Raw genomic sequence first — 24,427 nt, 5'->3', positions numbered from 1 at the left:
TGGCTGCTCCAGTGCTATGATAGGAGACACGTGAAGGGAGAAAAGTCAGCAGAAAGAGTGGTCTAAAGTCATTTGCAGTTAAAATATCTTTTGTAAATTTTACCAAACCATGAGACCTAGCATCTCTTTTAGGACCTTAAAAGGTACATCTGCAAGTGAGGGGCCCTCAAACTTAATTTTTTTCTTGGTTTCCAAGAAAATCCAGCTCTGGAAGGATGGTATAACAAACAGGCAAAAGAAACAAAATAGTGTTTTGCTACAATATGCAAGAGTACATGCCATAGGGTGGCTTCCAAGTAATGGATGAGGTCCTATTCTGAACAGCCTGAGCTCCCCAAACCATTGAATGAGGCAAAGGATATTCTTTCAGTGTATTTTGTACTATAGTAAATAGTACCATGGAGATGAAGATGTTCTGGAACTGCTCAAACTCAAAGATTTCCTCACCCCCACCCTCATTTATATTTGCAAAAGACATTATTTGTAATGGGGTTATTTGCAAATGCAATAGATCTCAAAACTCCCAAATTGGTCTAATTAATATTAAATACACCCTTTGCTATCCTTCCAAGCAGGCCAGGATATACCCATAGAGAAAGAACATGTTCTTGCTGTTAGATGACACAGTAGAAAAATTATAGCAACACTAAAGAAAGTCTTTAAGATTTCATTGAGATGTAATCAAGCTTTTGTAAACTCACTTTTATATGCAGTTATAACATAGTTGCTCTAATTTGTATCTGGATAAAATCACCTTTATGTTGGGTCTCTTTACTGAATTGTTCTGACTGGTAATGTATTTGAACACCTAGCTTTCTTGGGTCTTGGGTATGTTTTCCTTTTAGTGGAAACTCTTGACTCATCTTACTCCCTTTCCTTTGTTCTAAATGAGTAACTGTTCTTATAATTGTGTCCTGTACCATTAACCTTATTATAATATTTACCAGTAAACTAGAGTATGGCTTATAAGTACACCTTAAAATAAATATATTATCATTTTTTTTTTACTGCTAATATAATCTTTGTTTTTATCAGAATGATTTTGGTAATCCATTGTGAACAATATTATTAATAGATCATATTATTGAAGTATTTTGGTCTTATATAATGAGTACATAGTTTATTGTTTAAAGTGATTGATTAGTGTAAAATCCTATTTCACCAAAGCTGAAAAATTACACTTTTGCTCTGTACCCACCATATAATTTCTGTATAATGTACTTAAATTTTTTTTATAACCTCTGAAATGCTACATAGTTTTTGTTGCTGTTGTTTTGTTTTTGAGGGATGAAACTATTTCTCTGACGAACACACCATTTCAAGAGTAATGGCATTTTTTATTTATGAAGCTTCCCCCACTTTCATTTAACTGGTGTTGCTAAAACCTGATACACCTGGTCAAAGAAGCATTGTTTCAGAGGTCTTCAAACCTGAAATAGGAGAACAAAGGTTGAATTCATAGCTGAGAACACAACCATAGCTCCACTGCCGCTGCACTGCGCTTCTGTTCTCTTCGATATGGAAATTCCATCGCTATACAGATGCGACGCTCAGGGTTACTTAAAAGGGGAGAAGAATAATCTCTTCATGGTCTTAGTGCCCTTTCCCTTAGTCTTTTAAAATAACTGGTCTTAAGCCAACAGATAACTACTCAAAGTTCAAAGCCATATATGATTTAAGAATGCTGGAGGAGATTTATGGATTTCCCTGGTGGTCTAGTGGTTAAGATTCTGAGCTTCCACTGAAGGGAGCTCAGTTTTAATCCCTGGTTGGGGTACTGTAGCTTCCCTGGTGGCTTAGACGGTAAAGCGTCTGTCTACAATGCGGGAGACCCAGGTTCGATCCCTGGGTCGGGAAGATCCTCTGGAGAAGGAAATGGTACCCTACTCCAGTACTCTTGCCTGGAAAATCCCATGGACGGAGGAGCCTGGTAGGCTACAGTCTATGGGGTCGCAAAGAGTCGGACACGACTGAGTGACTTCACTTTCACTTTCACTTTGGGGTACTAAGGTCTTACATGCCACATGGCCAAAAAAAAAAAAAAAAAAAAAAGAATGCTGGAGGAGGTTTAAAATTCAGATATACATTCTCAGCTGTTCTTTGGAATTGAGGACTTTTTTACACAAAAGTTTTATATTTCTTGGATATCAGTGCTTAAACCGGAAGTTATTCGTATAATACAGACTGCAGGGCCCTACCCACACAGTTGCTAATTCAGCAGGTCTGAGGCAGAGCCCCAAATTTGCATTTCTGAGAAGTTCTAAGGTGACAAGGACCATAGTTTGAGAACTACTGATATAGATCATTTAATGATATGTATTTCCAAAATCAAGGTTGACAGGGGTTGCTCTACTTTTTCAAGAACAGCACATGTGCCCTTTAGAAGATGGAGAGTCATTGCTAAAGCCAGGGGGATAGTGATGATGACTTACAGCTTCACAGGTTCCTGTGGAACATCTCCAGCTACAGGTGTCCCAGCCCTACTAGTATGATACAATACTTTAATGCAAGAAATCATTAAACAGTGTCTTTGTTTTATTCTTATAAGAATATAATTGAAAATACATTTTATCTATAGTTCTTTTGTAGCTGTTTACTGACTGAACTGATACAGCAACTGACAACTTTAATTGTTGGTTTAAAGTGCAGAATATAGAAAAGGTATAATAGTTGTTATGTCCTCCATGCTATCTAAAGCCATTATGAGGTCTTAGCATTTAAAAATATATCTCTCAGTTTTTTCGTTGCCCCTACTCTGGTAAATATGTAAATATAATTATAAATACTAAGGACAAAGGAACATTTTACGAGTTGGAAAGATGAAATTAGTATTCCTAATACTATTTAGTGCCTCTAGTTTAGATCCTTAGAACACATGCTTAAAATGTTGGTTTTCCAATAAAGCATGTTAATGAACATGTCTCAATTACTTATTGAATAATCTCTCTAAAATGCCTGTTTGTGATTATTATAAGATAACATTCTTATTTTAATAGTAATTTTCAACTCTGAGAAGATAAATCCAAGGAATTCTAAAACATCTTCTACTTGGAGCATGATTTTCCCATTGATGGTGTCTGAAGGTTAAATAAGAACAAATGAAAAAATGCAGACAATGACCAAGAATGTTCTAGAATCAAGTCCCTATTAATGCATTTTTGAATGTCACAAAATGAGCTATGAAAGTGAAAGTGTTAGCTGCTCAGTCATGTCCGACTCTTTGCAACCCCATGGACTGTACTCTTCCAGACTCCTCTGTTCATGGGAATTCTCCAACAAGAATAGTGGAGTGGGCTGCCATGCCCTTCTCCAGGGGATCTTCCCAACCTAGGGATTGAATCTGAGTCTCCTGCATTGCAGGCAGGTTCTTTACTGACTGAGCCACCAGGGAAGCCCCTGGTGCAGATATTCTAGGCTCAGGATTAATGGGCTTGAAAGATGCCAATGATTTAATGAAACAAAATGATAAAAGATAATTCAATGAAGAGGATAACTTCTTCTGTATTTCTAATGGTCACTATGGAATTTTTAAGGAAATTGAAGCCAAGATGGATATTTGGCTCCTGGCTTTGACATTCAATAGTGAGAAATTCTTTATACAAGGAGCTTCACCTATGAGTCTCAGACTTGTCAGCTATAAAAAACAATACAGCTAGTCCGCTCACATTGTAGGGTTATGAGGATTAAATTTAATAAAGTACATGAAGTGTTATGTATACTGAAAAACACTAAACAGATGTGTAGTTTTGGTGGCTGTTCAGTGAAAATTGATTCTAACTTTCTTAAAAGTAATTTAAATTCTCTAATCAAATGTGCAATGTTGGCATCTTTACCTTGGCAGCACTTTTCCAGGATTCAAATGAGCAGTTTAATCATGTAAATTAGTTCAGTTCAGTTCAGTTGCTCAGATGTATCCGACTCTTTGCAACCCCATGGACTGTAGCACACCAGGCTTCCCTGTTCACCACCAACTCCCAGAGTTTAATCAAACCCAGGTCTATTGAGTCGGTGATGCCATCCAACTATCTCATCCTCTGTCCTCCCCTTCTTCTCACGCCTTCAATCTTTCCCAGCATCAGGGACTTTTCAAATGAGTCAGTTCTTAGCATCAGGTGTCCAAAGGATTGGAGTTTCAGCTTCAGCATCAGTCCTTCCAATGAATATTCAGGACTGATTTCCTTTAGAATGGACTGGTTGAATCTCGTTGCAGTCCAAGGGACTCTCAAGAGTCTTCTCCAACACCACAGTTCAAAAGCATCAATTCTTTGGTGCTCAGCTTTCTTTATAGTCCAACTCTGACATCCATACATGACTACTGGAAAAACCATAACTTTAACTAGATGGACCTTTGTGGCAAAGTAGTGTCTCTGCTTTTTAATATGCTGTTTATGTTGGTCATAGCTTTTCTTCCAAGGATCAAGCTCCTTTTAATTTTATGACTGAAGTCACCATCTGCAGTGATTTTGGAGCCCCCCCAAAATAAAGTCTTTCACTGTTTCCATTGTTTCCCCATCGATTGGCCATGAAGTGATGGGACCAGATTCCATGATCTTCGTTTTCTGAATGTTGAGTTTTAAGCCAACTTTTTCAGTCTCTGCTTTCACTTTCATCAAGAAGCTCTTTAGCTCTTCTTCACTTTCTGCCATAAGGGTGGTATCATCTGCATATCTGAGGTTATTGGTATTTCTCCCAGCAATCTTGATTCCAACCTGTGCTTCATCCAGCCCAGCGTTTCTCATGATGTACTCTGCATATAAGTTAAATAAGCAGGGTGACAATATACAGCCTTGACGTATTCCTTTCCCGATTTGGAACCAGTCTGTTGTTCCAAGTCCAGTTCCAAGTGTTGCTTCCTGACCTGCATACAGATTTCTCAGGAGGCAGGTCAGGTGGTCTGGTATTCCCATCTCTTTGAGAATTTTCCACAGTTTGTTGTGATCCACACAGTCAAAGGCTTTGGCCTAGTCAATAAAGCAGAAATAGATATTTTTCTGGAACTCTTGTGCTTTTTTGATGATCCAATGCTGCTGCTGCTGCTAAGTTTCTTCAGTCATGTCTGACTCTGTGCAACCCCATAGACGGCAGCCCACCAGGCTCCGCCGTCCCTGGGATTCTCCAGGCAAGAACACTGGAGTGGGTTGCCATTTCCTCCTCCGATGCATGAAAGTGAAAAGTGAAAGTGAAGTCGCTGAGTGGTGTCTGACTCTTAGCGACCCCATGGACTGCAGCCTACCAGGCTCCTCCGTCCATGGGATTTTCCAGGCAAGAGTACTGTAGATGTTGGCAATTTGATCTCTGGTTCTCCTGCTTTTCTAAATCCAGTTTGAACATCTGGAAATTCATGGTTCACATATTGTTAAAGCCTGACTTGTAGAATGTTGAGCATTACTTTGCTAGCATGTGAAATGAGTGCAATTGTGTGGTACTTTGAATATTCTTTGTCATTGCCTTTTTTGGGGATTAGAATGAAACCTGACCTTTTCTAGTCCTGTGGCCACTGCTGAGTTTTCCAAATTTGCTGGCGTATTGAGTGCAGCACTTTCACAGCATCATCTTTCAGGATTTGAAATAGCTCAACTGGAATTCCATTACTTCCACTATCTTTGTTCACAGTGATGCTGCCTAAGGCCCACTTGACTTTGCATTCCAGGATGTCTGGCTCTAGGTGAAGGATCACACCCTCGTGGTTATCTGGGTCATGAAGAACTTTTTTGTATAGTTCTTCTGTGTATTTTTGCCACTTCTTAATATGTTCTGCTTCTGTTAGGTGCATACAATTTCTGTCCTTCATTGAGCCCGTCTTTGCATGAAATGTTCCCTTGGTATCTCTAATTTTCTGGAAGAGATCTCTAGTCTTTCCCATTCTATTGTTTTCCTGTATTTCTTTGCATTGATCATTGAGGAAGGCTTTCTTATGTCTCCTTGCTATTCTTTGAAACTCTGCATTCAAATGGGTATATCTTTACATTTGTCCTTTGCCTGTTGCTTCTCTTCTTTTCTCAGCTATTCGTAAGGCCTCCTCAGACAACCATTTTGCCTTTTGCATTTCTTTTTCTTGGAGATGGTCTTGATCACTGCTTCCTCTACCAGGTCACGAAGCTCCGTCCATAGTTCTTCAAGAACTCTGTCCATCAGATCTAATCCTTTGAAATTTGTTTGTCACTTCCACTTTATAATCATAAGGGATTTGATTTAGGTCATATCTGAATGGTCTAGTCGTTTTCTCTACATTTTTAACTTTAAGTCTGAATTCTGCAACAAGGAGTTCAGGATCTGAGCCACAGTCAGCTCCTGGTCTTGTTTTTGCTGATTGTGTAGAGCTTCTCCATCTTTGGCTGCAAAGAGTATAATCAATCTGATTTCAGTATAGACCATCTGGTGATGTCCATTTATAGAGTCTTCTCTTGTGTTGTTGGAAGAGGGCTTTTTAAACTAGAGAAGAATACAAATAGATTTTTTAAAATGTCACAGTTTTTTAACTTTTAATTTTATACTTTGAGTCATAAAATGGAAAAAAGATGGTGTCCAAACCTTAAAGTAATAAATATCTTTTTCAAGATTTTTTTTTCAAGTGTGTGGAAAAAAAAAATGCCTGTCATACTTTAAGAGGTATAAACTTAATTTTTAACAATTTCCTAGTAGAATCCCTCACTTAGTAGTCATTAGTTGAAGAATTAAACAGGAAAAAGTCTATATTAGGACACACAACTACATTAAAAAATAAAAATTTGAGATATAATGTTTCCAAATATAATGTGTAGCTGCATAATTTTAAAATACTCCTAACCAGTAATAAGAAAAACTTCCCAAAGCAGTTTCTGGAATCAATAGCTATTTTAAAACTTTCTATGCTAGAATGGAAATCTGTTAAAAAAACAGATGTCACTCTCTTGTTCAGTGGTTTTTACCTACCTCTTATTCTGTAACTTCTTATTAATTAACACTGCCTTTAGCATTTTAAGTAATTTATTTAACATTTTATCATTTAAATATGTCATATGATATTGAATTTTTAAAAACTTGTATAGGATCAGCGTCAGAGAAGGCAATGGCACCCCATTGTACTCCAGTACTCTTGCCTGGAAAATCCCATGGACGGAGGAGCCTGGTAGGTTGCAGTCCATGGAGTCACTAAGAGTCGGACATGACTGAGCGACTTCACTTTGACTTTTCACTTTCATACATTGGAGAAGGAAATGGCAACCCACTCCAGTGTTCTTGCCTGGAGAATCCCAGGGATGGGGGAGCCTGGTGGGCTGCCGTCTATGGGGTCGCACAGAGTTGGACATGACTGAAGCGACTTAGCAGCAGCAGCAGCTTAGGAGCCGCCTAAGCATCAACCAAAGTATGTTTTCTCATTTAGCTTCCCAGGTGGCGCTAGTGGTAAAGAATCCACCTGCCAAAGTAGGAGATGTGAGAGACATGGGTTTGATCCCTGGTTTGGGAAGATCCTCTGGAGGAGGGCATGGCCACCCACTCCAGTGTTCTTGCTTGGAGGATCCCATGGACAGAGGAGCCTGGTGGGCTACAGTCCATAGGATCGCAAAGAGTCGGACAGTACTGAAGCAACTTAGCTTGCACAAGCATCAATGACTATCTTTTAACTTATGTATATGAGGTAAACTATTTTTTCTCCTTTAAGATTCTATCAGTTAGGATGTTTCTAGCTGAAAGTAGCTGAAAATGTTTATTATCTTGTAGTAATGGAAGTCTTGTGGCAGGACAGGCTCCAGGGTTGGCTGATTGATAGCTTGATTATGCATTAAAGGTCTTGACTTCCTTGGTATTGGCTTTTCCATGAAGAAGAGTGGTAATAAGAAGGCTATAGTACTTCCAAGCTTTCAGAATCATGGGGAAAACAGGAAGGCTTGTTAAGTCATTTATTGCTGAGCTCAATCCCCAGAATTTCTGATCCAGTAGGTCTCAGTTCAGTCGCTTAGTCGTGTCAGACTCTTTGCGACTCCATGGACTGCAGCACACTAGGCCTCCCTGTCCATCACCAACTCCCAGAGTTTACTCAATGGACTCACTGCCTCAATGGACATGAGTCAGTGATGCCATCCAACCATCTCATCCTCTGTCCTCCCCTTTTCCCCCTGCCTTCGATCTTTCACAGCATCGGGGTCTTTTCAAATGAGTCAGTTCTTAGCATCAGGTGGCCAAAGGATTGGAGTTTCAGCTTCAGCATCAGTCCTTCCAATGAATATTCAGGACTGATTTCCTTTAGGATGGACTGGTTGGATCTCCTTGCAGTCCAAGGGACTCTCAAGAGTCTTCTCCAATACCACAGTTCAAAAGCATCAATTCGTTGGCACTCAGCTTTCTTTATAGTCCAACACTCACATCCATACATGACTACTGGAAAAACCTACACTTTGACTAGATGGACCTTTTTTGGCAAAGTAATATCTCTGCTTTTTAATATGCTGTCTAGGTTGGTCAGAACTTTTCTTCCAAGGAGCAAGCGTCTTAATTTCATGGCTGCAGTCACCATCTGCAGTGATTTGCAATCCCCCAAATATAAAGTCTGTTGCTGTTTCCACTGTTTCCCCATCTATTGACCATGAAGTGATGAGACCATATGCCATGATCTTAGTTTTCTGAATGTTGAGCTTTAAGCCAACTTTTTTACTCTCTGCTTTCACTTTCATCAGAAGCTCTTTAGTTCTTCTTCACTTTCTGCCATAAGGGTGGTGTCATCTGCATATCTGAGGTTATTGGTATTTCTCCCAGCAATCTTGATTCCAGCTTGTGCTTCATCCAGTCCAGCATTTCTCATAATGTACTCTGCATATAAGTTAAATAAGCAGGGTGACAATATACAGCCTTGATGTACTCCTTTTCCAATTTGGAACCAATCTGCTGTTCCATGCCCAAATTTTAACTGTTACTTCTTGAGCTGCATACAGATTTCTCAGGAGGCAGGTCAGGTGGTCTGGTATACCCATCTCTATAAGAATTTTTCACAGTTTATTGTGATCCACACAGTCAAAGTCTTTGGCATAGTCAATAAAGCATAAGTAGATGTTTTTCTGGAATTCTCTTGAGTTTTCAATGATCCAGTGGATGTTGGCAATTTGATCTCTAGTTCCTCTGCCTTTTCTAAATCTAGCTTGGAATTTCATGGTTCACGTACTGTTGAGGCCTGACTTGGAGAATTTTGAGCATTATTAGTAGGTCTGGGTAGGATCTAAAAATCTGCATTTCTTATAACACTACAAGTGATGCTGAAACTGCTGGTAGGTGGATGTTTGAGGATCACTGTAACACTCATTACAAGATGTACTTTATCATTTGGAGTAGAACAAAGCTCTTTTTACTCTTCTCATAATGCCTGATGCCATTTCTAGTTTGTCAGCTCAGTGTTTAATATTTTGTTAAATCAGTGCAAACGTAATTGCAGTTTCAGACTGTGAATTTTAAATAATTTAAACTCGTCTCAAATGCATCTTTATTAATCGAAATAGGAATAATTACAATTCACAAATTTCTGCCAGACAAAATAAGTTTGTTTATGCCCAGAGCATAAAAACTGTGCTTTGGAATTTGACAAACTCTTGGAAAGCATTTTCTGCCTCCTGATGGTTCTGGAAGAATCTTTGCTGCAAGACGTTGTCAAGATGATTGAAGAAGTGGTAGTCCGTTTACAAGAGGTCTGGTGAATGTGGCAGATGAGGCCAAACTTCATATCCCAATTCCTTCAACTTTTGAAGTGTTGGCTGTGCGATATGCGGTCAGGCTTTGTCATGGAGAACTGGGCACTTTCTGTTGACCAATGCCAGTTGCAGGTGTTGCAGTTTTCAGTGCATCTCATCAATTTGCTGGGCTTCCCTGGTGGCTCAGGTGGTAAAGAATCTGCCTGCAAGACAGGAGACTCAGTTTCGATCCCGGGGTCAGGAAGATCCCTGGAGAAGGGAATGGCCACCCACTCAAGTAGTCTTTCTTGGAGAATCCCTGTGGACAGAGGAGCCTGGCGGGCTTTGGTCCATGGGGTCACACAGAGTTGGACATGACTGAGCGACTAACACTTTCACTCTCACTTTCCATCAATTTGCTGAGCATATGCCTCAGATATAATGGTTTCACCAGGATTTAGAAAGCTGTAGTGGATCAGACTGGCAGCAGACCAACAAAGAGTGACCATGACTCTTTTTTGGGTGTATGTTTGGCTTTGGGAAGTGGTTTGAAGTTTCTTCTTGGTCCAACCACTGAGCTGTTCATAACCAGTTGCTGTATAAAATCTACTTTTCATCGCACATCAAGATCTGATTGAGAAATGGTTCATTGTTGTTGTGTAGACGATTTTTTTGATTTGCAGTCAGCTCATGAGGCACCCACTTATTGAGCTTTTTCACCTTTTCAGTTTGCTTCAAATACTGAATGACCATAGAATGGCTGACATCAAGTTCTTAGGCAGGTTCTTGTGTAGTTGTAAGGGGATCAGCTTTGATGATGCTCTCAATTGGCTGTTGTCAACTTCCAATCATCCATCACTGCTGCGCTCCTCATCTTCAAGGCTTTTGTCTCCTTTGCAAAAGTTATTGAAGCACCAGTGCACTGTATGTTCATTAGCAGTTCCTGGGCCAAAGGCACTGTTGATGTTGTGAGTTGTCTCTGCTGCTTTACAACCCATTTTGAACCTGAGTAAGAAAATCACTCAAATTTGCTTTTTGTCCAATGTCCTTTCCCTAGTCTAAAATAAATATAAAGTGAACAGCAAATAATAATGAGGAAATTAGTAAAAACAAAATAAAGTGAGAAATGTGCATTAAAATGATGTATAACAAAACCACATTTATTCAAGAATGTATCTCAATATCAAATGGCAAAGTTCAACAATGCAAAACCTCAATTACTCTGCACCAACCTAGTAGAGTGGACCACTGGCCTGTATTCCCAGTAGTTGTGAAGTATGTTTCTTAGAAAATAGTTTGGGTCTCAACTTTTTGAACTGAGGACTGGTAGGATTGGTTCAAGCCACCAGTTTGCACTTCAGTTTACTTGTTCCTGTCTTGTAGAGAGCTCTTATTCTTTCTAGAATCCACATTTTCCTAATCTCCCAAATAAAGGGGGATAATTTGTCAATATTAAATTATTTAAAATACCTTCTGAAAGAGGCTACATGATCATTGTCTTTTATAATGAAAAAAGCAAAAATAAAGTTGTCTGAGCTAATACTGTAAGTGCTGCTAATCTAATTTTCCATCTGATCTTTATTTTTTTTAATATTTAAATATTTATTTTACTGCATTAGTTGTGGCACATGGGATCTTGGTTGCCCCATGTGGTATATTTCGTTGCATTGCCCAGGCTCCAGAATATGTGGGCTAAGTAGTTGCAGCATGGCATGCAGGATCTTCATTCCCTGTCCAGGGATCTAACCCATGAAGGTGGATTCTTAGCCACTGGACTACCAGGAAAGTCCCTGGTCTTTATTTGTAGTGATGGATTTTCTAACCTGAAGTTTTAACATTTTAAAAGTTTGCTTGTGTTGTTAAAGCTTCTTCCTGCCAATTGGCAAGTCTCCTCCTCTATCACCTATCTTGCACCATCCCTTTGGTGTGGGTCCTCCATTTCGTGTAGGATGCTCAACAGAAACATGGTCTGTTTGTTTGATTGTCCTAGGCTAACCTTCAGCATCTTCATAAAGCTTTGGGAAATTTCTGGGCTGTGGATTTCTCTTTCATTTATGATCATAATGGCATTTTGGTGCCTTTTTTCTCATTTGTTCTCCCAATGGGAAGCACAGTGGAGGGAAATAATGTCTGTGGGTGGCCTGGAAAGACAGAGGACAAGTTCAGGCAAAGATGCAAGCTTTGCAAAAATATTTCACTTCTAGAAAATGGTTGGGTAGAAAAATTTATGTGTAAAATGAATCATTTTGGAGGTCTGAAGAAATGCAGCCTTTCCTGAGGCTTTCTCAGATCCCAGTGTGCAGCAGAGTAAAGAGAAACTGAAGGTGTTACTGATGTGAAATTGAGGAAGCTTTTAAATGGAGGGGGGAGGCCTAGGCTATTACTGCCAACACAGCAGGGGGCTGGAAGACACACTATGGAATCTGTCCAATAATTTCAACTACTTATGACATCCAACCCATAAGCAAGGCTTTCAAAGTTAGTAGGAGGTATTGGCCAATAGCAATTTAAATTTCTTGGTTTTTCTAAGTCCTATGGTGTACACCTCATTTTTGAGTCATCTTTTCCAAGAATTAAGAGTAGATGCCACGGATCTAAGGAAATAACTAAAGAGTAGATGTCTCTAAGGAATTAACTGAAGATTGTACTGAGAATTCGAGTGGTTTTGGCTTTGTCAGGCATTGATATGCATGCCATTAGAATCTAAAGCACAAGCTCAGCTGAAATTTCCTACCTGCACAGAAGAAGCCACCTCAACATTGATATTTTTTAATTTCAAGTGGTTACCTGAATTCAAAATCCAAGTGTGAAATTTCATCTGTTCTGGGCAGTACTCAATACTTAATACCCATGTTAATGATTAGTACCTCTTTCATTCAGATCAAGTTGTCCTAGCTAACCCTTTTGTGGTTTGGAGATGTGAGTTCATTTTTAAACCTTTGAAAATCCATGGGTTTTGTTTTTGTTTTTGTTTGCTTTAAAGGAAAGCAGAGACTCATGTTTTTGTTTGTTCATAGAAAACAAGAAGCAAAGTAACAGTGGGATTATGTTTATTCATTCACCAATGAAATTTTTTTATGATGACTCTTTTCCAGGTATTCACAGTTTGTTGTGATCCACACAGTCAAAGGCTCTAGCATAGTTAGTGAAGCAGAAGTAGATGCTTTTCTGGAATTCTCTTGGTTTTTCTATGATCCAGTGGATATTGGTAATTTGATCTCTGGTTCCTCTGTCTTTTCTAAATCCAGCTTTAACATTTGGGAGTTCTTGGTTCACGTACTGTTGAAGCTTAACCTGGAGAATTTTGAGCATTACCTTGCTAGCTTGTGAAATGAGTGCAATTGTGCATTAGTTTGAACATTCTTTAGCGTTGCCCTTCTTTGGGATTGGAATGAAAAGTGATCTTTTTTAGTCCTGTGGCCACTGCTGAGTTTTCCAAATTTGCTGGCATATTGAGTGCAGCACTTTCACAGCATCATCTTTTAGGATTTGAAATAGCTCAGCTGGAATTCCATCACCTCCACTAGCTTTGTTCATAGTGTGGAAAATTCTTAAACTGATGGGAATACCAGCCCATCTTATCTGTCTCCTGAGAAACCTGTATGCAGGTCAAGAAGCAACAATTAGAATTGGACGTGGAACAACGGACTGGTTCCAAATCGGGAAAGGAGTACATCAAGGCTATATATTGTCACCCTGCTTATGTAACTTATATGCAGAGTACATCATGCAAAATGCCAGGCTGGATGAAGCACAAGCTGGAAACAATGAAAACAGTGACAGACTTTATTTTGGGGGGCTCCAAAATCACTGCAGATGGTGACTGCAGCCATGAAATTAAAAGACGCTTGTTCCTTGGAAGAAAAGCTATGACAAAGCTAGATAGCATGTTAAAGAGCAAAGACATTACTTTGCTGACAAAGGTGTATTTGGTCAAAGCTATTGTTTTTCAGTAGTCATGTATGGATGTGAGAGTTGGACCGTAAAAAAGGCTGAGCACCAAAGAACTGATGGTTTTTAACTGTGGTTTTGGAAAAGACTCTTGAGAGTCCTCTGGACTGCGAGGAGATCAAACCAGTCAGTCCTAAATGAAATCAACCCTGAATATTCATTGCAAGAATTAATGCTGTAGCTGAAGCTTCAATACTTTGGCCACCTGATGCAAAGAACTGACTCATTGGAAAAGACCCTGAAGCTGGAAAAGATTGAAGGCAGGAGGAGAAGGGAATGACAGAGAACGAGATGATTGGATTGATATCATCAACTCAATGGACATAAATTTGAGCAAGCTCCGGGAGATGGTGAAGGACAGGGAAGCCTGGGGTGCTGCAGTCCATGGGGTTGCAAAGAGTCAGACACAACTGAGTGACTGAAAAACAACAAAAATTTTTCAGATTACCCATTTGTTCAGCAGGTCTTTTATTATATATTTACTATAGACAATATATTTTGGGACTAGAGATGAATTATGCCAGCTTGAAAACTGGACAGAGTGGCTTTTAAATGGGTACATTTGAATCTCAAATTTTACATTGTATATGTAATGTGGAATATTCTATGGCTATTTTCCATGGAAATAATCAAGTGCAGAGTTGGTTCTTGGATGTGAAGTCACACTCATTTTTCCTCCCTCTCTTTATTTCCTCATTCACCTGCACCTCGACCTGCCCTTATCTCCAACCCAGAAGATTGGTAGTACTATGTACCAAAGAGCCCAAATATCACTGCATGCTCAGAACCCTTGAACAGGGGACCTGAGTCATATTTGGAATAAACTGCTTTAAAAATTAAAAGAATATACTTTAAATTCCCTTGTTTCTACTGCTCATTTTTGAGCCCATTTGATTTTCATTCTCGCTTCCAGCTTTTACACTTCTACTACTGCTAAAACATAGAACCAAGGAGATCTATGGCAATACTGGCAGGTTGATGTTATGACATTCATTTCATAGGACATTTCTTGGAATAAGACTGTATTTTCTCAAATGTGACCCTTAGCATGTCCTTTAGCGTGTTCTTTATCCTGTAAGAAGAAAAATACTTCTCTTGTTCTGTTGGAGTGGGTCAACTTGCAAAAATAAAGTATTGTCTTTATATGCTTTTAAAAGACTCTGTTTCAAATATGACAGCTTTTTCTTCCAGCAGCTATGTAAAATTTCTTAATTACTAACTTTGAGTAGTTTAAACAAGTTAAAAGTCAAGACACTGAGGAGAGATTTAAAAAATAACCTTTCCTAAGTTAATTTTAAATCCTAAAGGCCACATATATCTTTATAATCCAGGTTTATAAAAATGCCAGCTATCAAATTTGATACTAAAAACAGGATACCTCACAACCTTTGTGTAATAAGGCACAGTATAAATAAAATTAGAACATCATGTCTGTCCTTCCTCAATATTCCCTCTTTGTAATACTCCCCAAAGAAGAGATGTCTGACAAATTTCCCCTCTATTGCTCATGTCTGACCACCTTTTGCATTGGACATATTTAATTTTATAGGTTAAATATTTTAACAAAATGTGGGTAAAGATTTTTAGAGCATTTATTTCTAAAGAAGAATTAAGAGGAAACTTTAACATAATACCTTTTGTTGCCATCAATCTTATTTTAGCTCCTTATAGTCCATACTTTAGTTGGTTTTTCTGTATGATAACCTTAAACTTTCAAAGCTTATAATTCACAACCTGTCTTCATCTTTATCAGATCGTCACAATGATCTTTTGAGGGAAAAAATGGTGGATATTATGTCTAGATCTATAAAGTCTCATAATATATATGCATGTTGTGTGTATCAGTTCAGTTCAGTTCAGTCGCTCAGTCGTTTCTGACTCTTTGCAGCCCCATGAATTGCAGCACGCCAGGCCTCCCTGTCTATCACCAACTCCTGGAGTTCACTCAGACTCACGTCCATCGGGTCAGTGATGCCATCCAGCCATCTCATCCTCTGTCATACCCCTTTCCTCCTGCCCCCAATCCCTCCCAGCATCAGAGTCTTTTCCAATGAGTCAACTCTTCGCATGAGGTGGCCAAAGTACTGGAGTTTCAGCTTCAGCATCATTCCTTCCAAAGAAATTCCAGGGCTGATTTCCTTCAGAATGGACTGGTTGGATCTCCTTGCAGTCCAAGGGACTCTCAAGAGTCTTCTCCAATACCACAGTTCAAAAGCATCAGTTCTTCGGCACTCAGCTTTCTTTACAGTCCAACTCTTACATCCATATGTGACCGCTGGAAAAACCATAGCCTTGACTAGATGGACCTTTGTTGGCAAAGTAATGTCTCTGCTTTTGAATATGCTATCTAGGTTGGTCATAACTTTTCTTCCAAGGAGTAAGTGTCTTTTAATTTCATGGCTGAAGTCACCATCTGCAGTGATTTTGGAGCCCCCAAAAATAAAGTCTGACACTGTTTCCCCATCTATTTCCCATGAAGTGATGGGACTAGATGCCATGATCTTTGTTTTCTGAATGTTGAGCTTTAAGCCAAATTTTTCACTCCCCACTTTCACTTTCATCAAGAGGCTTTGTAGTTCCTCTTCACTTTCTGCCATAAGGGTGGTGTCATCTGCATATCTGAGGTTATTGATATTTCTCCTGGCAATCTTGATTCCAGCTTGTGCTTCTTCCAGCCCAGCGTTTCTCATGATGTACTCTGCATAGAAGTTAAATAAGCAGGGTGACAATATACAGCCTTGACGTACTCCTTTTCCTATTTGGAACCAGTCTGTTGTTCCATGTCCAGTTCTAACTGTTGCTTCCTGACCTGCATACAAATTTCTGGTTGTGAGTATATATACACATAAATGTAGGTAATGCAGTGTTTCTACATTTTAGTCCACTTCCTGCAGAGACGATAAAGTGGAGACTGCTACATCAAAGTTTCATGCAGGTTAATTTATCAAAGGAGATGCTGAGAGAAGGGAGATTGCTGAAGCTTGTGGCCAAAGCATTCCCCAACGCTCCTACTTGAATATTGTTAACAAATGATACTTTTCATATACACAGGAAGTCAAGGTTGGCATTACTAATATTGGCCAGCTTGGTGGAGGTGGTGTACAGGCATAGAATAGAGGATCGGAAGGACTGATGTTGAAGCTGAAACTCCAATATTTTGGCCACCTGATGTGAAGAGCTGAGTCATTTGAAAAGACTCTGATGTTGGGAAAGATTTAAGGCAGGAGGAGAAGGGGACGACAGAGGATGAGATGGTTAGATGGCATCATTGACTCAATGGACATGAGTTTGGGTAAAGTCCTGGAGCTGGTGATGGACAGGGAGGCCTGGCATGCTGTAGTTCATGGGGCCACAAAGAGTCGGAGATGACTGAGCAACTGAACTGACTGACTATAGAGATATGTTGATGAAGCTTAATAATCAGCTAAGTGGTTGAAAGCTACCCTTTACAGGTTTTTGTTACTGCCATGCCCTGGAATTTGTGAGATAACTGCCAATGGGTTAAGAATGAAGTATGTAACAATTTTTCTGGACAACGTTGGTGTTAATCAGGTTTTTTGTCTTGGCGATACAGATAATGGCTTTTACAACTGAGGCAAGCAAAGAATAAAATTCCATTGTAAGTTACTTTAGATATAAACCATGGAGTGATAAATCTATGGAGGAGGTATTAACTAGGAATTCAGTAGCAATGCAGGAGTATTGCAGTTTACAACAGATAACTGAAAAGTTGCCTTTGAAAAAATTTTCGAGGTCATCAAAGCAATTTAATGAATTACCCTCTATTTTGTAAGATCACACGTTAATAACAAATAATGTCTATACCTGTGCATTTCCTACTTTAGATATTTTATGTTTTTAATGTGATGCTGTGCTGTCAAAGTCCATAGTAACAATCATTCCAAATTGATTAAAACATTGAGTAAGAGATAGAACTTTCATTGTTGTACCGATCATAATCTTACACTTATCAGCCCTAAACAAACAAAAATCATTATGCATACAAGCCAAAGATGGCTATATATATAGTGTGATTTTAGGGTTTCATTTTTGAAATTTTAAAGTAACCTCACAGAATAAAATCGCGATGTTTCTTTAATCCTTCAATCAGGATTTTTGATCCTAGACTAGTTCCACTTATCCTGGGGCCAAACAGAATAGGTAACCCTGTCCCTTTGTTTATTTTGATGCTGAACATGTGGTAAGAGTACATAAGGATATGTTACAGGACCTGAGGGGTAAGGGGCAAAATTTTCAACAGGCCTAAGTGTAGATGAAGAAAAACACCTCTAAGCATATAAGGAAAGACGTTTCTTTTGCCATCTCCTGAGTTCTTTACAGGATGCGCTGGAACTCAGCAGGTATAGACCCGCCCTCTAGTGGATTTGGGGGCGAGAGGATTTAGGTTCAACCTCTGCTATGTCAGACTTGACAAGGATTATTAAACTCAACCGTCCATCAAAACTGACTTGATGGGGGTCTAGGTTAGGTGCTGAGTAAGGGGATATTTCAAGTGTCAGAAGAGGCTGAAGGTAACGCCGGTTCCTTAGCTTTCATCTGGGGGCGCGAGGCCTTTAGCTGTTCTAGCCTCTCCGGTTGCACACTGGAACCGATGATCTCGGCTCCTCTGCCCGAGTGCGCTGAAGCTGAACTCCATCAGGATGGAACTTTGAGACGTGGCCCCGCGGGGACCTGCCCCACGGTCAGCGGAGAGCAGCCCCGACAGGCTTGCAAGCGAGGCTGCGGGTCCGCGCGTCGCCAGCCCATATTGTGACGGCCGCCCGGCGGGAGGGGCTCCCCGCCTCATCGTCCGGGCGCTCCAACATCTCGTGGGCCGCGAACATGGCTACGCCTGCCCGCTCGGACCGACCCCGCGGCTGCCTCCTGAGGAGGCGCGGCAGGCCCGGGGGAGCGGGTGGCTCTCCCACACTTGCGCCTGGCAGGTGCGTGGAAAGGCCGAGCACGTCTCCCGGGTAGGATAGGGGTAACAGCAGGGGAGATGGGATCGGGGCGGACGCCCCTAGCCGCAGGCCCCTCCGGACCGGCAACCTGGCCTCCGCTCACTTCCGCCGTCCCCGCCCGGGCGTGCTAGTGCGCCTGCGCCCGCGCCCCTCACGGCGGAAGTGGTGGCGACAAAGCTCGGTCCGCGGGCGCCGGGAGTGCGGGGCGGACCCGGGGTGCGGGGCGCGCCGGGGCGGCGGGCGGCGGGGAGGGCGGAGCCCAGGAGGCGGAGGCGGGAGCAGACCAGCACGGCCGCTTCGAGCCCGGGCCGGCTCGAGACCGGTCTCCTCACCTGCTCCCCTTCCCGCCCCGCCCGCCCTCCCGGTCACCGCCCTCACGCCGGGAGAGGCGCCCGTACGGCGCCGCCGCTTGGCAAGCCGCTCCCGCGAGCTTGCGGGTGAGTCCCCCGAAGCCCAGAGAGGGGTCTGGGGCTTTGAGGCGGGGGGGCGCCCGGATTACCCACTGTCCCCCCGTTTCCAGAAACTTCTAGGTCTGGGGGAGCGTCCAGAGTACCCGGCTGGGGGCGTCTCCGGGGCGCTGCCCGGCCGGCGTGAGTTGAGGGATGCGGGCGGCCAGGGCGCGGGCGCGGGGCCTGGAGCTCCTGGGGCGGTGGGCGGTGGTCCCTCCCCGCCCCCGTCAGCGCTGCTTCTCCGGTTTCTCTTGCAGATGCTGCTGCTAGGGGTGGTGGGCGCAGCCGCGGGCCGCGTGGCCGGGAGCGGGGGTGACGGCCTGGGATTCCGGGGGCTTCTCTTGTTCTCCTCTCCTTCTTCCCAGTGTGGCCGTGGCTGACACTAAAGACTTTGTAGCCATCAACCCAAGTGCAGTTTCGATGGAAGATGAAGGTAAAGGCCCCCCGGCAGGCGGGTTGCAGCGCGGAGTTGAGGGTGTGGTGGCTGGCTTTTAAGTTGTCTTTCTCCACGTTTTTGGTTCTGATTTTATTTTTTTCCTTCTATTGTGAAGTCCAAGGAATTGCCTTCCTGAGGTATCTAGCTTGTATTTTCGTAACATAGGGAGTTTCAGAAATTAAGGTTCTGTAGGGTGACTGAGCTTGGTAATGCTTTCCGGAGGAACCTGCTTTCTTTAGCTTGGGGTTTGGAAGGGAAGTTTTCATTTCAGATGGCATCTCTGCTGTTTCCATAGCTCTCAGAGAGGAATCACTCCAGGGGAGGTGGAGATGGGAAGGGAAGGCTCTGCACTGCATCCCTCTGTATTTGCCTTTATTTGATTTAACTGGATTCCTTTATAAGAAAACAATTTTTTAAATTAAGTTCAGTTTTGGGGAAAAAATTCAGTGTTTTTCAGTTCACAAAAATAAACTCTGACTTTAGCTAGATATTATGAGGTGATTTCCTTTCTTGAAAGTTCCTCCTCGTTTCAAAACATGCCTTTATAGGAGGTTGACAGTGGAACCTGTTTGTCCACTGGACGCTGCAAATACACCGGATTATCATTCACATGTTACTCGATTCTTTTGGCCTTATAAAATATTTAATACTTTCATACACAGCACTTTTTTTTTTTTTAATCGTTGAACAACTCTGAATAAATGTCGTTGTTTTTTCCCTCTTGAAAGAACCGCACTATTCTTTGGACTGACTTGTGTGTGATTATCTTTTTAAATTTATTCCTTTTTTTTTTTTTTTTTAATAAAGTGGGGCTGCAAGATGCTATGAAAGATGTTTACATATCACATTTTGTCCTCATGTATCTTTGGTTTTTAAAATTTGCACCTGGTACAGCGGAGCTGCAATTGTGCTTTCTGGCTGCTTTTCTAATTTGTTTTTCCATTGTTGAAAACATAAGGTTGATTGTACTAAGTAGGACTAGTTATTTTAAAATAGATGTTTCTTATATGTGATAATCTATTTCGTTGTCTGAGACCCCTGGGATGTGAGGGAAATATGACAAAAGGCATGATTATCTTGCTTAATTTTGCTCTGGATGGATAATTGGTAGAAGACATTTTCTGAAATACTAATGTAAATAACTGCAGAGGATGTTTACTGTCTAAATTAGATCTTTAGAAACAGCATTCGAAAGCAGTGATTTTTGCTGGTAATATGGAAAATCACTTTTCTGAATTTTTTTCTGCCTTGTCTGTATTAATAGGTTTAAGGAAGGCAGATCTTTTCCTCACAAGAGACAAAGAATATTAAATGCATTCATATACCTGTTTGTTGGTAGTTGCATCTTAACATGTGAAACTTGAGCTTCTGCTTTACCATGTTTACCAGAATGTTACCAGATTTAAGAGTATAGCCTAAAGTCAGTGGGTTGTTACATGTTGCTTTTCTGTTTCTTGCTCTTTCTTGAAAAGGAGTATGACTAGTAAAGCTGATTCTCATTGTCTGTTGGGGTGGGAGGGAGTGGTTGTGAGACAGGATGAGGTGGGAGGGAGTGGTTGTGCTTTGGAAGCTTGGTATACACTTGTGGCTGACTTGGTACTTTATGGTTAAATAATGATTGGGCCTCATAGTAAAAGGTTATTCAGTTCTTAAAAACTGGTGGGGGTTTCTGCCTCATAATAATTGAGGCCATTTTTGTCAGCTTTTCATTCCCATTACACTGTTTTTCCCTTTTTCTTAAAACATATTTAAGAACTTGTGTATAGCCTAGAAAATTTCAAAACCGATTGGCTGTTTTGAAATACTTAGATCGCTTTCCTTTTTATAGACAGTGTTCTCTTTCAGATAAGATATATTAGCATCTTACGGGTGTGAAACAAATGGATTGGAATTATACCTTAACCACTAAAAGTTGCGTGACTTTTTAAGTAAACTCATCTTTCTGAGCCCCTCTGGAAACATCTATAAATGGGATTGATAATATTTAGCTTACATATTTAGGAGAGTTAAGTGAGAAACCCTGCATAAATTCTCTTGGGAGAGAGAAAGGCTAGCATTGAAGATATGCATTGTGGAACCAGACAACTTGATTTGAATGCTGGATCCCCACTTACCATCATGTGGCCTTGTGCACATTAATAAAGCTGGTTTTGTTTCGGTTTCTTTATCTGTGAAATAAAGATATTGATAGAGTTTACCCAGGTGATGTAGTGGTAGAGAATCCGCCTGCCAGTGCAGAAGATGCAGGAGATGCCGATTCCATCCCTGGTAGGGTAGATGCTGTAGAGTTGAAAATGGCAACCTACTCTGGTATTCTTTCCTAGAAAATCCCATGGACAGAGGAGCCTGGTAGGCTACAGTTCATGGGGTCTCAAAGAGTCGACCATGACTGAGCAACTGAGCATACACACACATACCATGTGAGTAGCGTTTAGATTGTTCGTGTTTAGAAAAAGTATGTGGCAGTGCTCAGTAAATGTTAATTGTAAGTAGCCTTGCCTAGTGTTTACATCGTAATGTTATAACATTGAATATTGAAAGGGGGTACAGTAGTGGCCAGAATGCTCTGCATGAAGTTGTCATTATTAGTTACGGAATGGGTAGAGTTAAGGGCAGAATTTTCTTTAGTGTTAAGGCCTTAAACCCATAGAGAAAAATTGGAGCTCTGCCAACAAACCAGGGGACAGGGTAAAAAGAGACAGGCTTGGATTTGAATCCTGTCGGGTACTTTTTTTTCCTCTCCTAAAAGTCTCACGAGTTACTCAGTTTCTAAAGCTTTCTTAGCTGCTAAGTTTTTCCATCTGTAAATGGGCTAAATGCCTTTTTCTGGAAGGTGAGTGTAAGGAGAGAATGAAGCCTGGTATGTAAAGTGCCCAGGAGGATGGCTGATACACAGCCTGGTGAGCCTCTGAGTGATTGCTTGCTGCTGTTCCCCAGAAACAGAGACTCCTCTGGTTGGTGTGTAGGTAAGTTCCCCCTACCTCTAGGTGTGCGCAGGATGGAATTGCCAGTGGCCCCAGGAGCAGGAGCCTGGAGGTCCTAGGGCGTGTGCCATGTCTACAACTTCATCTGTATGACTCCTTTCAGCCACGGTGCTCATTTCTTTCTATACTTTAGTTTTGATTCTTCTGGACCTTTCTCCCACTTTATCGGCAAACCTTGACCAGTTTTTGGCCTTAGCCTCCAGGATGAATACTCCAGTCAGTCACTGGAAGTATCTGAAATGTTAGTTTCCTGGGAATTTCAGGGACTGGTCCTACACTTCCATTTGTGGGTTAGGATTTTATCCATATCCTAGATCAAAGCAGATAGCATGTAGGAATTGAAGATGCACAAAAAAAATTGCTCTTTTTTTGATTTTTTTAAAATTTATCATTTGGATGTTTAAAAGGATGATTTATTAGAAAAGCTATTTCCAGCTGGATAATTTGCATATCCTTCCCAATAATGGATTTTTTTCTGTGGAGGAAATCTGGTCTTTTACATAGAAAATCCACTATAAATTTAATACACACGAAACTATTTAAACGTAACCTTAAATATAGAGATTAGTAACCTTCAAGATTTTAGGACATGCTTAATTTAAGGTTAGAGGATAGGCTAGTCCATCTAGAATAAATTCACTCGAGCTTTTTGGATAGCATTTGAAAATGATAGTATGTTTCTTTGCACTTTTTAAAATAGTTTCTTATTTAAGTTCAAATTGTTAATCACTGGAAATGTGTTAAGAAAAGATTATGTTAGGATAGTTGGAGGAACTGTAAGGAAAAAGGGATGAGAAGCCATGTTAATTGTATTTCTTTAACAGGAAATAATAGAAAACCAAGTTGTAAAAATATTTTATATCTTTAGCTGTGGAAAATAATTTATTATGTTTGTTGTTTTGTTAATAAAATAATTTTAATCAGTATTTCTAGAAAAGAGTTGAAACTAAAAATTATGTGGTAGCATTTTATAAACTGTAGTAATTTAACCCAGAGTTAGGATGCTGCAGAGAATGTTGGTAAAATGTCATCTTCCGACAATTCAGCCCTAAAGATGTGATTTGTCTTAATGTTTTTATTATTCATTTAATGTCAGCAGAATTCAACTCTGTTAACTGAAGCAGTACCAATCAAAATAGTCTAGGGAACATCCCCCTTGAACCTCAAGGCTGATTTTCTTTTGTGATCTTGGTTAACCATAATCTGTTTAAATTTCATAATCAAGTTTAAATTTTGTTTTAAAGTAGGAAGGAACACCTTGGTCGTGGTTTAGTCGCTAAGTCGTGTCTGACTCTTTGCGACCCCATAGACTGTAGTCTGCCAGGCTCCTCTCTGTCCATGGGATTCTCCAGGCAAGAATACTGGAGTGGGTTGCCATTTCCTTCTCCAGGGGATCTTCCCAACCCAGGAATTGAACCCAGGTCTCCTGCTTTGCAGGCAGATTCTTTATCAACTGAGCTACAAGGGAAGCTCTAAGAACACCTTAGCTTGATGGTAAAATTAGCTGGGATAATTTTAAATTACACCGTTGTTACATGTAACATCTTAAAGATCTCTTTATACGTTCAAAAATTCTTCCCACCTTTACTTTGTTAAAAGACAGATTTTCTTTATAGTAATTTCAGGCATCAGTTGTGACAAGATTATTTTTACAGTTTTCATGAGGACAAGTGTTGGTAAAAGACAGTAAAGTAAAAACTTGTTGGGTGAACTCTTGGTTAATGCCATCATTTCCTGCAGGAAAAGATTTCCCAAAAAAAAAAAAAAGGCCTTCAGTGCAATTTCCTCTTGAATTTATATGGCTGCTATTTATATGCATTGGTTAATATGTGTTCCAGCTTTAAGGTTCTACGTTAATATTGACAAAGGTATACATCCTAGAACTAGTCTTTTCTTAGTATCTGGGGATTGGTTCCAGGAACCCAACAGATACCAAAATCTGAGGATGCTCAAGTCTGTGATCCAGAATGGTGTCATAATTTACATGTAGCCTGTGCAGATGCTCCCTTAC

The 24,427-nt window shown here is 40.6% G+C and overlaps 1 protein-coding gene across 5 annotated transcripts in view; it reads left to right on the top strand.

Annotated features, from left to right (window-relative positions):
- Positions 1 to 24,427, top strand: part of ATP2C1 (ATPase secretory pathway Ca2+ transporting 1) — a 153,115-nt gene that overhangs the window by 9,339 nt on the left and 119,349 nt on the right. Inside the window, exons 1-2 of one of the 5 annotated variants that reach the window (XM_044947169.2) lie at positions 18,408 to 18,529; positions 19,254 to 19,429. The exons of 2 other annotated variants lie outside the window; for them this stretch is intronic. In XM_044947169.2, coding sequence (XP_044803104.1) covers positions 19,424 to 19,429 — 6 coding nt within the window. In that variant the 5' untranslated portion in view covers positions 18,408 to 18,529; positions 19,254 to 19,423. Of the gene's footprint in view, positions 1 to 18,407; positions 18,530 to 18,712; positions 18,985 to 19,253; positions 19,430 to 24,427 lie in introns of those variants that run through there. 2 more of the 5 variants (XM_025291802.3, XM_025291819.3) reach the window with 2 other exon arrangements.

This window comes from Bubalus bubalis, chromosome 1, assembly GCF_019923935.1.
Source record: "Bubalus bubalis isolate 160015118507 breed Murrah chromosome 1, NDDB_SH_1, whole genome shotgun sequence".
Taxonomy (NCBI): domain Eukaryota; kingdom Metazoa; phylum Chordata; class Mammalia; order Artiodactyla; family Bovidae; genus Bubalus; species Bubalus bubalis.
The sequence above is the reverse complement of the archived record's forward strand: the minus strand, read 5'-3'. Positions and strand labels throughout refer to the sequence as shown.